Genomic DNA, 14546 nt, shown 5'->3' with positions numbered 1-14546 from the left:
GAATTGGAAAAATTACCTAACTGTACCATTTTACATCCCTGTCCCACAGGTCAATGCCTCTTTTAACATCAAAACTGCCGCAGACTTCTGAATGAGTGTCATGGCTTGGTTAATGGTGGGCGTCTTGGCAGTTGAACTCCTACCAATCTCTTATTGATGACCCATCCTGAGGGTACATCATCAATATGTAAATCCCCCAGAACCACTTAAACACATTTTTAAGAATTTTTGGTTCTAATTTTATTTTATTTTTTTCATATCACTATATTATAAAAATAAACTAAAAAAAACTAAAATCCTGCAGTTTTCACACCGGCCACCAGGGACTAAAATATGGTAGTACTTTCTGTCTTTTCTGAGCAGCTACATGAGCCGTAGACACAATGGTTAACCCCATTGACTTTGGAAGAGTTTTGTAGGCAGGCTCAGTGACCTGTGCAGAGCTCAGCAGGGAGCTGATAAGCTGAGTTACCACCTATTGTGAATGGTGGATCCGGGTCTTATCTACACAGAGGTGTTACTTATCATTGTAATTCTGCCTGTGGTGATAATGATAATAGCTACTGAAAAGTTACCTGAACAGAACAGGAAAATCATGACCTAGTGGCCAGTGTGAAAATTGCAAGATTATTTACTTTTATAAAATAAAATAAAAATCTGGTTCACAAAAAAGTGATTAAAAAAATGGGTTTGTTTCTGATGACACATTCACTTTCTATACAACCAGCACCTTCTCACAAGAGCCGGTGTGCCATGATTGATTTCTTAACTTGCATGCCTCTTTCAATATCCAACAGTATTCTGCTGGCCTTACAAGCAGCTGATTGATATTGCATGCTGTTATTGAGCCTTCTCCCAGAACCTTCTCAAAATTAATAGTTTTTTACCCTCCCGTACTGAGTTTAGGGGAATATAATTATGGTATGGTCACCATTACCATGGGTTGCACAAACAGTGACATTCCCCACAAGCTCGGCATTGTTAGAAATAACTAGATCCAGCAGAGCATCGCTTCTATTGACTTCTGTCGAGTTTTCCACAGATTGGCCCATAAAGTACGGTAATCCTACAGCACATTGAAGAATTTTCTCCATTTTGCATTTGAATCAACCATGACCTCAATCAATATATGGAAGGTTAAAATCACCAGTATGACCACTGTACCCACCGTGCTGCCCGCTGACCTTCTATCTCCTCTCTAATGGGTCTACAGCCCAAGATTAGGCAGAAGGCATGGCACAGATACCTTCTCAAAATAATGATCAGCGGGGTCCTGGGTGTCAGACCCCAACTATTCAGATACTGATGACCTATCCATAGTCTAGGCCATCAGTAGAAAAGTCTCGGAAAACCCCTTCGAGTAAATACTGTTTTCAGAATACTGATATCTACCAGGACATGTGAGAGGTCATGAAAAGCTGAGATGGGACATCCCCTTTACATAGGAACATAGGGAGTCATTTATTAAACAGATATTAGGCGTATTTCAGGTGCAGATGGCGGCACAAAGGTTCTTTGTGCCGCAATCTGCGACTTTTCCCCGCTCACGCCAGGTCTAAAAAAGTGAGCGTGGCGTGGAAGTGGAGAGGCTGGCAAGGCCTGTCTCATTTACCATTTTGTACGCCTGTTTTAGGCTTAGAAAATGGTCTAAATATAAGCCAACAAGAAAGCTGTCTTACATTTAGAACTGGCGCTGGATGCTCCAAAGATATGTAGAGGCCTGTACCTCTTTGGTGGATCCACCGCAAGCTATGTGGCTTATTAAGACCGGCATCTAAAACACCGGTCTTAATAAATGTGCTCCATAATACTGCAGTTTACAACAATATACCGCAGCTTTTTTTTTTTTTTTTTTTTGCAAGTCCAGAGTATAATCAAACTAATGATCACATGTTTAACCCCCCGAGGGCTAAAAATAAAGTTGAAAAAGTTTCTAGGAACGCAGAATTATAAAACTATGATAATTTATCTGTACCAGTATTTTCTTTGCAGCCACAAAGCCCGTCTTGAACAGTATGCTGCGTGACCCATCTCTGATCCCTGACCCTGTTCTTGCAAATCAGGTCAATCAGGTAACAATGCTTTGCCAACCACATGTGGTCACCATTGCTCTATATTTGTATGTATACAATATATTTACTAGGAATTTCACCTGTGTTTAATTGTGACAGCACAAAGAATGGTCCTGTATATGACTTCACATGCTGGAAGCCGCCTCCTGCAGGAATTAAATGTGTTTTTACCCTTTCCTCAGTATGACTGTAACACCTATCATTTCCACTTGTCTCCTTTACTCAGCGGCCATCTTCTAAAACTCTTAACTTTATACATTTTTCTATTTTGCAGTGTATTGTCAATGACTGCTGCAATGGACCCTTGGTGGATTGCATCAAGCAGTATCCTTTAAAGTTTGCTCATCTTCCTCAAAGAAAAGGTGTTGTGCAGCTGATCATCGGGGACGTCTCACACCCCTATCCTCAGAATAGGTCATCAGTATCTGATCAGTGGGGGGTCTGACTTTTGGCACCCCCACCAATCAGCTTTGAGAAGAGGAGGTAATGCTTGTATTTTGTCTTCAAGATTACCTTGTGTGTCGTCTCGGCGGCACAGTGCTTGTTCTATTCACTTTTTAAAATTATACTGCGCCCCCGCTGCAAGCAGGGTGAGCACGGTGTAATCTTGAAGAGAAAGTAGCATTCACACAAGTGCCACCTTCTCTTCAAACAGCGGATCAGCAGGGGTGCCCGAGAGTCGGTCCCCCACTGATGGATAGGTCATCAATAGTACTGGCTGCACAACCCCTTTTACATTCTCCTACCTGTTTAGGTCTATATTTGTATATTTGTGTGCTTGGAGTTCAGTATTACAGTATTGTTGTGCTGGTGCAGTTTTTCACCCCAGCAGCTGAATAGACTTGAAATCAGTTTTCTCCTGCTAGAAATGTGCACAGGGCAGTTGTCATTTTCTCTCCTCTTAGCTGGTAGAGGTCCTAGAAATGACACAAACAATAAAATAGAAGGTGCACAATATTTTTTCACCATGACACAAACAATAAAATAGAAAATGTTAATGTGCATAAGTATTCACCCCCTGAAAGTCACTACTTCGCAGAGCCACCTTTTGCTGCAGTTACAGGTGCCAGTCACTCGGGGTATGTAGCTTAGCACATCTAAACTCTAACATTTTTGGCCATTACTCCAGGTAAAACTGATCAACTCCTTCAAGTTAGATGGGTTGTGTTGTCGTACAGCATTCTTCAGTCATACCACCGATTCTCAAGTGGATTGAATAGGCAATTTCTAATTTATATGCTTCCCCTTAAACCCCTCGGTTGTAGCAGGCAGTATGTTTAGGGTCATTAGCCAACTGGAAGGTGAGCCTCCATACCAGTCTAAAATCTCTGGCAGATAGCTTTTTCAAGAATTCCCCTGTATTTACTGCCATCCATGTTATGTCACCCCTGACCAGTTTTTCAGTCCCTACCGATGTGAAGTAGCCTCACAACAGGATACTTTACATCAGATAGGTCATCAATATCTGTAGCCTGGACAAGCCCTTTAAAGGGAACCTGTCACCAGGATTTTGTGTATAGAGCTGAGGACATGGGCTGCTAGATGGCTACTAGCACATCCGCATTATCCAGTCCCCATAGCTCTGTGTGCTTTTATTGTGTATAAAAACAGATTTGATGAATATGCTAATTACCCTGAAATGAGTCAGAGCTTGAAAATATGACTCTTCTCTGGTCACACAAGTAAGATATGACTCTTTTATGTTAATTTGCATATGTATCAAATCGTTTTTTTTACACAATAAAAGCACACAAAGCTATGGGGACTGGATATTGCGGATGTGCTAGCGGCCATCTAGCAACCCATGTCCTCAGCTCTATACCCAAAATCCAGGTGACAGGTTCCCTTTAATAGACAGCACATTCAAAATTGTACAAACTATGTCAACCAATAGACAAAAGTGTCTAACAATGAACCACTTTGCTCATACAGTGTGAGCCACTGTGATAAGTTTAGTGCATGTTACATTTCCTAGTATTAGTTTATACTGTCTATATATTAGGATCAGTAGGTCTGCCCCACTGACTTATGGTGGGAAAGTGTCTTCTGTGAGGGTTTATTCAATGATTAACATAAAAAATGAAAATCGGACATCATATGGCAACCTCCTTTTAACAAAACTAGAACCAGCCCTGTACCTCACATGGATTCAGAGATCTCCACATTCATTGCTCCACTTGTTCTGCTAGATTTATATCAACCTGGCACCTCAAGGATGTGTCCAGCTCCTCTATCACAGCTTAAGAGGCGTGTCTCGACTCTCCCTATCACAGCTCAGGAGGCATGTCTCAGCTCTCCCTATCACAGCTCAGGAGGAGTGTCTCAGCTCTCCCTATCACAGCTCAGGAGGCGTGTCTCAGCTCTCCCTATCACAGCTCAGGAGGCGTGTCTCAGCTCTCCCTATCACAGCTCAGGAGGCGTGTCTCGGCTCTCCCTATCACAGCTCAGGAGGCGTGTCTCAGCTCTACCTATCACAGCTCAGGAGGCAGTTGAAGGATGAAACTGAGCATGTGCGGCCTTCTCAGTTAGCAGGACAAAGAAATACCATACAAAACAAACAGCAGGTGGCGCTATATAGATATATTTTATCAAATAACTATTGGCTATGCTACATTGTTAATTACATGCAATTACAAAAGTATTCCGTTACAGGGTCTGGTTAGAAAACTGTAGAATATTTTTCATGGGACTACCCATTTCATGTAATCTTGTCCTCTCATGAATATTGACTTGAAAGCTAAAGAAAGCTACTGCTTGGCAACTACCTGTGGGCGCTAAGGTACTGTCATTTTACAGAAGGAAGTTGTGGCCATCCAGGCATTTTCTGTACAGCGTCCACTGCAGGGGAAATGTGGTATTACACAGCAGGCATTCATCTGTCTGGATAGAGAGCTACAGATTTCACGAGACAACCACTTTATAAAAGCATAAGTAACACAAATAAGTATGTAATAATAGATCATTTTCCGACATAAGAAGGTTCTCGTATTGGCCTGTGCTTGTCACATGGACTCTTCTATGGCTCTGGGGTAATAGCAGTTTACTGGCAGCTGATATTGGTCTCTCCTGCCTTCAGATTGAGTCACAGGGATTTCCGCCACTCCAATGTAGAGTCTATTAGTTTGAAGTATTAATGCACTTCTCTTAGGCTATACATAGTCCTCCTTTTGTGACCCTGCCTGAGCCTGTACACAGGCAGCACAACTGCGAGCATTATATCTGCAGCTATTGGCAGCAAAGAATGATTTATAATGGGTCGTAATGGCTTTGTGGTTGAAGAAGAAATCATGGCTGGTGAGGAAATAATTGATTAGCATTTGATAGAAACTATCAGGGAAATGGTTGATTGGCCTGTGGAGATATTGAGAAATATCATCCCTGTGATATGAAGTGGCACTACCTTGCCGGCTTTGACTTTGTGCATACTCAAGAGATTTAGCTAAAGAAACTCCATGTGACAGGCCATTAATAAATGTGGGTATTTCGCGTCAGCCGTACAACATAACAAGTAAGATGTGATTTACACATAGTGAAGACTGCAGCCGTTCAGCTGGGTGGTGAGATCCCTGTCTATTCCAGATTGCTAGCGCCTGGAAGTGATGGACATAGGAGAAATATGAGCACGGATCCTGTAGGACTGCAGGCAGATTTCCTGAGGGTCCTTATGGCACCTTTCTTCCTTTCAGGCAAGGCTCCTAGATAGATGTAATGTCCATAACACCTCCTTATTACCACTATATAAAATCATCGGCACATAGAAACCTATGGGTACAGCATATTACCGGCCATTACAGCCTGGATCCAGAATGCCATAGAGATTGTTTCTTTTGGGAAAAAATATTTTCACCATTATATTCTGACCCTTCTAATTTTTTAGTATTTCCATAATTTTCTGTAGTGTGATCTGTACTTTTTATTGATGCCGTTTTGGACTTTTGAGCATTTTGATGAATTTTTTTTTTTTTGTGTGGAAAATCTGTCATTTTATATTTTCTTTCTGTTATGTCATTCACCATACGTTTATATTTTAATAATGCAGGCATTTTGGGTGGCTATTAAGACCGGACCAGCACCTTACATGTACAGAGCTGGTCGGGAAGGGTTAAAGAAACACTCTTGTCCACACTTTGCTTGTTAGCAGTTACATGTTTTTAATTAGGCTATGGCCACACACAACATCCATGCTATGGATTCTCCGCAGCGGGATTGAGTTCAGACAATCCACAGCATTCACAGGAGTAGTAAAGTGGAAATCCACAGCATTTCAATTTATGCTTGCGGATGTCTGGCGTAGATTTAACCCTTTGCAGTCCTGGATGAAATCTGTGGCAAATCTGCAGCATTTCCAACGGAAATCGGCAGCAAAATCCACATGACTTGGTAAAGAGATCAGCCAGATTTGTTATGTGGCTGCACCAGTCTAGTGAAATCTATGTGTTCAACATTTGGTTCAACTTGTGGTTTCTCAGCCCGGCAGCCATGTTATTTCTATCGAGTTTCTGCTTCCATCTCTACGTTGGTACTGTGTTTAGTGCTGTATGATTAGTCTGTACCATGCAGCCAGTGATTTACTTAGGAAAGCATATGTCCAGTGTCGGGAATATAGAAGAAGGGCTTTGTTCACATCTCCATTTGGTAAATTAAAGGGGTTGACCCATGAAAAATATTCTGCAGTTTTCAAACCAGCACCTGGATCTGAATTCTTTTGTAACTGCAAGTAATTAAAAATTTTGCATAGCCACTGAGTTATTCAATAAAAAGCATATGTATAGCGCCACCGGCTATTTATTTTTTCCCAATCGTCAATGACAGCACCAGGAGAGAGGGTCTGCCTCCCAGGATAGGAAACCCACAAGTATAAAAACAGAGGAGCCTCTCCTTTCCTCAGTGGTTTTCTGTCCTAGGAAGTGGATCCTACAGGTGTGTGCAAAAGAGGGGAGTAGTTTCTCCCTGGGCAACTGATGGAAATTTTATTTCAGCTGGGGAGTGTGCGCCGGTTGAGTTCCCCGCTCTACACACCCGGAAGACGCAAGGCTGGGCTGAGGAGCGGCATGTCGCTACTAGCGGGAAGCGCTATACTAAGTATAGGGAGTTGGCTGTGTTTCCTTACTAACCGTGAGCGGTTCCCCGCTATTGTGGGCGCCTTCAGCAGTCGGGGTAGGTTCCCATGCGGCAGGCTAGAGGCCGGGAAGGGTGCGGAGCCACATTATAATAAAAGGGGGCGATCCCACGAGATTTCGTCCCTGAAGTGCGGGAAAAACTTTTAAATTCAAGTGCCCAGCTAGAAGCCGAGGATCATTGTCAGGAATGTCCGGATCCAGGATGTTTAAAGGTCATGGAGAGTACTGGTGATAAGAAGGAACCGTCTACCCCTGCGCCTGTGGTATGGATGGAGGGTATGTACGGTGATATGTTCTGTTCTATTGAATACTGGCTTATGGCAGTCTGTTGTTTTTCAGGATAAACCTAAAAAGGCATCCTCTAAAACAAAGTACAAAGAATGTGGATTGTGTAAAGCAAAGTTGGCTCCCACCTATACTAAGCTTCTTTGTCGCTCTTGTATTGAGTCTACAATTGCAGAAGAGTCGCCTTCCATGATTAAATGCATGATGAAGTTAATTAGAGAGGAAGTGAGGAGCGCACTTAAATCCAAGAAAGTTCCTCATAGGTCCCAGGATAAGTCTCCGTCAGTTTACTCCGATATCTCTAGATCAGAAAATGATGAGTTTTTGTTAGAAAGTGGGGACCTGGGCTCGGATTTGTCTTCTGAGAGGCACAGGGGTGGTAAAACCTTTTTTCCTATTCAGGATACGGATCAGCTATTAAAAGCGGTTAGAGCTATTATGAACATCGAGGACCAGAAATAAGTTCTTTCCATTCACGATGTAATGTTTGAAGGGCTAGAAGGAAAGAAAAAACTGTGTTTATTCATTCATAAAAATGTATCTACTTTAATACCTAATAAATGGAAAAATCCAGATAAACTGAGCTTTATTCCATCATCAGTTAAGTGGAAGGATCCCTTTGAGGAGTCGGATTGCCAATCTTGGGATCGGGCTCCAAAGATTGATGTACCAATAGCAAAAGTTTCCAGTAGATCCTTCCTTCCCTTTGACGATTTAGGTCAGTTAAAGGACACTATTCTTCAATATATTTATTAATGATCTTGTAGAAGGCTTGCATAGTAAAGTATCAATTTTCACAGATGACACTAAACTGTGTAAAGTAATTTACACTGAAGAGGACAGTATAGTGCTACAGAGGGATCTGGATAGACCGGAGGCTTGGGCAGATAAGTGGCAGATGAGGTTTAACACTGACAAATGTAAAGTTATGCACATGGGAAGGAATAATGCAAGTCACCCGTACATACTAAATGATAAAACACTCGGTAACACTGACATGGAAAAGGATCTAGGAATTTTAATAAACAGCAAACTAAGCTGCAAAAACCAGTGTCAGGCAGCTGCTGCCAATGCCAATAAGATAATGGGTTGCATCAGAAGGGGCATAGATGACCGTGATGAGAACATAGTTCTACCACTTTACAAATCGCTAGTCAGACCACACATGGAGTACTGTGTACAGTTCTGGGCTCCAGTGAACAAAGCAGACATAGCAGAGCTGGAGAGGGTCCAGAGGAGGGCAACTAAAGTAATAACTGGAATGGGGCAACTACAGTACACTGAAAGATTATCAAAATTAGGGTTATTCACTTTAGAAAAAAGACGACTGAGGGGAGATCTAATTAAAGGGGTTGTCCAGGTTCAGAGCTGAACCTGGACATCCCTCCATTTTCACCCAGGCAGCCCCCCTGACATGAGCATCGGAGCAGTTCATGCTCCGATGCTCTCCTTTGCCCTGCGCTAAATCGCGCAGGACAAAGGCATTTTTCTGAGTTCCGGTGACATACCGGGCTCTCTATGGGGCTGACAGGCAGCCCGGTGACGTCACCGGCACTGATGGGCGGGATTTGGCTCTGCCCTAGCCAGTAAAACGGCTAGGGCAGAGCTAAAGCCCGCCCCTCAGAGCCGGTGACGTCACCGAACACACTGCTGGGCGGATGTTACCGCCCGGCAGTGTGTTATTGAAAACACAAGAGCCTGTGCCCTGCGCGATCTAGCGCAGGGCACGGGAGCGCATCGGAGCATGAGATGCTCCGATGCCAGGCTCAGGAGGGCTGCCGGGGTGAAAATAAGGGTATGTCCGGGTTCAGCTCTGAACCCGGACAACCCCTTTAATATGTATAAATATATCAGGGGTCAGTACAGAGATCTCTCCCATCATCTATTTATCCCCAGGACTGTGACTGTGACGAGGAGACATCCTCTGCATCTGGAGGAAAGAAGGTTTGTACACAAACATAGAAGAGGATTCTTTACGGTAAGAGCAGTGAGACTTTGGAACTCTCTGCCTGAGGAGGTGGTGATGGTGAATACAATAAAGGAATTCAAGAGGGGCCTGGATGTATTTCTGGAGCATAATAATATTACAGGCTATAGCTACTAGATCGGGTCGTTGATCCAGGGAGTTATTTTGATTGCCTGATTGGAGTCGAGAAGGAATTTTTTATTCCCCTAAAGTGGGGAAAATTGGCTTCTACCTCACATGTTTTTTTTTGTTTTGTTTTTTGGCCTTCCTCTGGATCAACTTGCAGGATAACAGGCCGAACTGGATGGACGAATGTCTTTTTTCGGCCTTATGTACTATGTTACTATGTTAAGGCAGACAGCTTTCTTAGACGTACATGGCAATCAGTGGGGGCCTCATTTAATCCCAATATTGCTGCTACTTGTACAGCCAGAGCCCTTATTTTATGGATCAAAGATAGAGTTTCCAGAGAGCAGTTATTGGAGAATATTCCATTAATTTCTAAGGCAGCAGACTTTTTAGCGGACGCTGTTAAATTATCAGCCAGAGCCGCTTCCTTATCTAACTCTGCCCGGAGAGCTTTATGGTTATAGAATTGGTCAGGAGATGTGGCTTAAAAAAAACCTCCTGTGTAATATTCCTTGTGAAGGTAAGTATTTATTTGGTTTAACCTTACATGAGATTTTGGAAAAAGCTGGTGATAGGAAGAAGGGGTTCCCCGCTGGTTACCACAGGCAATATAAATCCTTTCGTCAGAATAAAAGATTCCCCGGTAAAGATAGGGTAGGAAGAATAACAGGTGGAGATTCTCCTCTTCTAAGTCAAAAAGCTTCCTGTTCAGGGGTCAGGGCTCTGCCCCCAAGAAGGCTAATACACAATGACTCCAGGGTGGGAGGAATATTGTCAATCTTCCTCCCCGCCTGGTCCAGAATTTCCAACAGCTGTTGGATTTTAACCCCTCTAAGAGAGGGGTTCAAGTTGGAGTTCAGTTCTTCCAGAAAGGGGCGCTAAAAAGGGAGTTTCACGCTTCGGTGTGGGAGGGAAACACCACACGGAGCATAGGAGGGAAGGGGGAAACAGGGAATCAGGCCTGAGTACTAGGGAAGGAAAATAGACACCTCCTAGTGAAAACCCTAACCAAAATCCTGACTGACTACCAGTATGAACAGACCTCAAATGTAGGTGAGTTCATACACAGGAATAACTAGAGTCCTATCAAGCCCTATAGGACCCTGGTACTAATGGCAGGGACGAGACTACCTGTTCCTCCAAAAGGAAGGGTGAACAGGAGTCTCCTACAGGCCTAATACAAACAATAGGGAAATGCAACACACAGAACCCAAACAAAATACAACATTTCTGAAATACAGGAAGTTCAAGATGGAGACGTTCAGATCTGTAATAGATCTTCTTTACAAAGATTGCTTTATGGTAGTACTGGATATAAAGGATGCTTATTACAATCTGCCGATTTATCCTGGTCATCAGAAGTTTCTGAGAGTGGCACTGCGATTGAAAGGGAGAGTAAGACATTTTCAGTTCCAGGTGCTTCTGTTCAGGATTTCTATAGCTCACCATATATTTACCAAGCTGGTGGCAGAGATTGCGGCTCACATAAGAGAGAAGGACATCTTATTTGTCCCATACCTGGACGATTTTTTAATAGTCGCCCCATCCAGGCAGAATTGTCTCAAGTAAATCAAGTAATTCAGATCCTGGAATCATTGGGTTGGATCGTGAACAGGGAGAAATCCAGAATGATCCCGCAACAGACACAAAGGTTCCTGGGGATATTGTTGGACTCAACCTCCCAGAGATCCTTGACCTTGGACAAAGTGGAGAAAGTAAGGTCAGTGGTGCGGGATCTGATTCTTTGTTCTTACGTTTCAGTCAGGACAGCTATGTCCATCCTAGGTACCTTAACTTCTTGCATTCCGGCAGTTCTGTGGGCAGAGGCTCATTCCAGGTGTCTACAGTAGGAGATTCTCCAGTCTTGGTCAGGGAGACTGGAGGGGCTTGACAACAAGATTCTCATCTCCAGGGAGACCCGTCGGTGGCTGGTGCAGGAGAATCTAGATCAGGGGGTCCCGTGGAAGTTGATAAACCTTTTAGTAGTTACTACAGATGCCAGTCCGTCTGGTTGGGGGGCCAATGTTCTGGACAGAGTTTTTCACGGATCCTGGGACAGCTCAGATTGGGAGATTTCTTTCAACGCTAAATAATTGACGGTGGTTCTGAAGACTCTGCGGGAGATGCTGCCTTTGCTTCAGAACCGACATTTAAAGGTTTTGTCCGACACTGGTTCTGTGGTGGCCTACTGGAATCATCAGGGGGGGAACCCGATCCAAAGAGTTGATAGGAATTGCGAGTCAGATTTTCTCCTTAGCCCTACATATCAGAGGTTTAGACAATTGGAAAGCATCTTTTTAGTGGCCATCACATCAGCCAGGAGATTGGGTGAAATGCAAGCTCTTTCCATTAACCCTCCTTATATGTCCATTCAGGAGGATAGGATTACCCTTCTTCCCGATCCAGCATTTCTCCACAAGGTAGATTCGGATTTTCACAAGGGCCAGGAAGTAATTCTCCCTTCCTGTTGTGATAAACCTAGAAGTCCTAAAGAGGCCGAACTCAATAATTTGGATGTTAGGAGATGTTTGTTGGCTTATTTAGAGGCTACTATGGGGTGGAGGAAGCAACTTCCATTAGAGGGAAATCAGCTAGTAAGAGTTCCTTAGCCAGGTGGATAAGGCAGGCTCTCTGTTTAGCCTATGTTTCCCTGCAGAAGCCGATTCCCCTAGGGATGGTCGGCTCACTCAATAAGAGCGGTGGCGACTTCTTGGGCAGAGAGAACAGAAACTTCAATTTAAGACATCTGCAAAGCCATAACTTGGTCATCTCTATTGGCCTTCTGTAAGCAGCATAGGTTGGATCTTTCCTCTTCTTCTGACTTGTCCTTTGGTTGTAGGGTTCTCCAGGCCGTGGTCCCACCCTGATTCTTTCTCTGGAATCTCTCCTGGTGCTGTCATGGACGATTGGGAAAAATGATAATTACACCCACTGGTAATTTGATTTTCCAGAGTCCATGACAGAAACCCTATTTTCCCCACCCTTCTGCTTTGGTGTTGGTGACGGTTTTTGGGTATGGTCACGGGTTGTCCAGACATATAAAAAAAAAAGAGAATATACTTAAACATGAAGTGAGCATATGCCTTTAGTCAAGCAAGCAGGAATAGTCGGCTGATTGGATTACGGAGGGCTTCTCGTCTCTGAAAACCACTGATGAAGGGAGAGGCTCCTCCTTTTTTATACCTGTGGGTTCCCTGTCCTGGGAGGCGGACCCTCTCTCCTGGTGCTGTTATGGACTCTGGAAAATCAAATTACAGGTGAGTGTAATTATAATTTTTTCTTATTTCTTTGACCTGATCACTTAGAAGGCCACACATGCCCAGTTTCATCCTTTAACTACCTCCTGAGCTGTGATAGGGAGAGCATGGACACGTTCCCCTGAGCTGCAGGAGAAAAGACACTCCCCTTGAGCTGTGGGCTTGATATAGATCTAGCAGAGCAATGAATGTGGAGATCTCTGGATCCATGTGAGGTACAGGACTGGTTCTAGAAAGAGATTATCATGTTCTATATGATCTCTGATTTACATTTCTCACATTAATCATGAGATAACCCCTTTAACGTATCTAGCATAGCCAGGTACCGCCAGATCTCCATTCACTATAACGGTTTTCCGACATAATTGTCTGCTTTCTGCCAGTGAAATGCCGCAGCATGCAGTAGTTTTTCCATCCAGGTGGTGTCTGGCTATGCCGGATACAGTAATTCCAGTAGTCTACTCCTCTTCTGGAATACAGGGCCTCAGATGTAAACCTACCCTAAGGAAGTGTGTTTTCTATCTTATGCAGGTACTTTTACACCATATCAGGCATTAGCACGGCAGTATAGAATGATTGATAGCTTTTATTGGCTAATTGGGTAGACTGAAGGGGTTTTTCCAGCAGTTGAATAGGACTAAACTTGCAGTACATTTCCCAGATGCTACACGTGGTAAGATGCTGTGCTGGTTCTGCCATCCATCCTTCTGTTACCACTGGGTCATACTAGTAATTCGATAATTCTTCTGTATCAGATTATTTGTGCAATGACATTCTCAATGCATTGATGTTTTGCTAAGATCAGAGTTCTTCCCCTATTATACTGATGGATGGGAGCCCTCCTGAATTCTCTATGCTTAATTTAGAAAATATGGAATAACCCACAGGCGTGAAATGAGATGTGTTTGTGAATATGGTCTCTCGTACGTGTGGCCAGTTCAGCCCTATGGAAGATCCAGCCTGTAAGAAATGTTCAGGGCCCCACAGAGCCTTTGTCGGCCAGCGCTGCGTAAGCCCTATGACTTATGGCCATATGAAAGTGTTACAGCAGGGCGAAAGTTTTCAGAAATTACATGTTAATTTCAGGGCACATAAAATAGTTAAAAATCAATGGAAAGTTTAAGGTTTTAAAAGCATAATGTCTTCTGAAGGATTGTGTATTGATTTTAAATATAACTCTCTAATTATATATGCAGAGAGTAAAGCACGGAGACAGGCTCTTTGCAAATGGCAGGGGGCTATTTCACAGGAAGGGTTCGGAGGATTACGGGAAGCCGGGCCTCAGATTTTCACTGGGCGGAAAATGGCCTGTGAGATTATTTACAAGTTTTGCCTTTTGGTCAGTGGGATACATCAATAACAGGTAGTAACATTATAGACCATCTCTAAGTGTTTCGGCCACTATTACATTAGGAAATCGCTTTGAAGCTCCTGTATTAATCCCTGTTTGTCCTCACCCTCCATCCACTTATCTTCTTCCTCTCGCTCCTCCACTCCCCATGGATCCATATATCTATTTTTATTTTTCTGCTCTTCGGCCTGGTCAGGACTGTGATTTTCACCGGGCAATGTGCATACTATTTGTGGAGTAGTTTATCGTTACACAAGGAGTTCATCATGTGGAGTAACACTTGGAATAAACTTCTTTACCAGAACATTTTTCGGTAGCCCATTGGTACTGGTAGGATTTAAAAGGGGTTTTCCAGGATTGTAATAT

General features: G+C 43.4%; 1 protein-coding gene across 2 annotated transcripts in view; it reads left to right on the top strand.

Annotated features, from left to right (window-relative positions):
• Positions 1-14546, top strand: part of CDIN1 (CDAN1 interacting nuclease 1) — a 379309-nt gene that overhangs the window by 180850 nt on the left and 183913 nt on the right. For both annotated transcript variants that reach the window (XM_044271970.1, XM_044271972.1), the window contains 2 exons: positions 1993-2072; positions 2347-2396. In XM_044271970.1, coding sequence (XP_044127905.1) covers positions 1993-2072; positions 2347-2396 — 130 coding nt within the window. The remainder of the gene's footprint in view (positions 1-1992; positions 2073-2346; positions 2397-14546) is intronic.

The sequence above is a fragment of the Bufo gargarizans genome, chromosome 11, assembly GCF_014858855.1.
Source record: "Bufo gargarizans isolate SCDJY-AF-19 chromosome 11, ASM1485885v1, whole genome shotgun sequence".
Taxonomy (NCBI): domain Eukaryota; kingdom Metazoa; phylum Chordata; class Amphibia; order Anura; family Bufonidae; genus Bufo; species Bufo gargarizans.
This window is presented reverse-complemented; position numbering and strand designations above follow the sequence as displayed.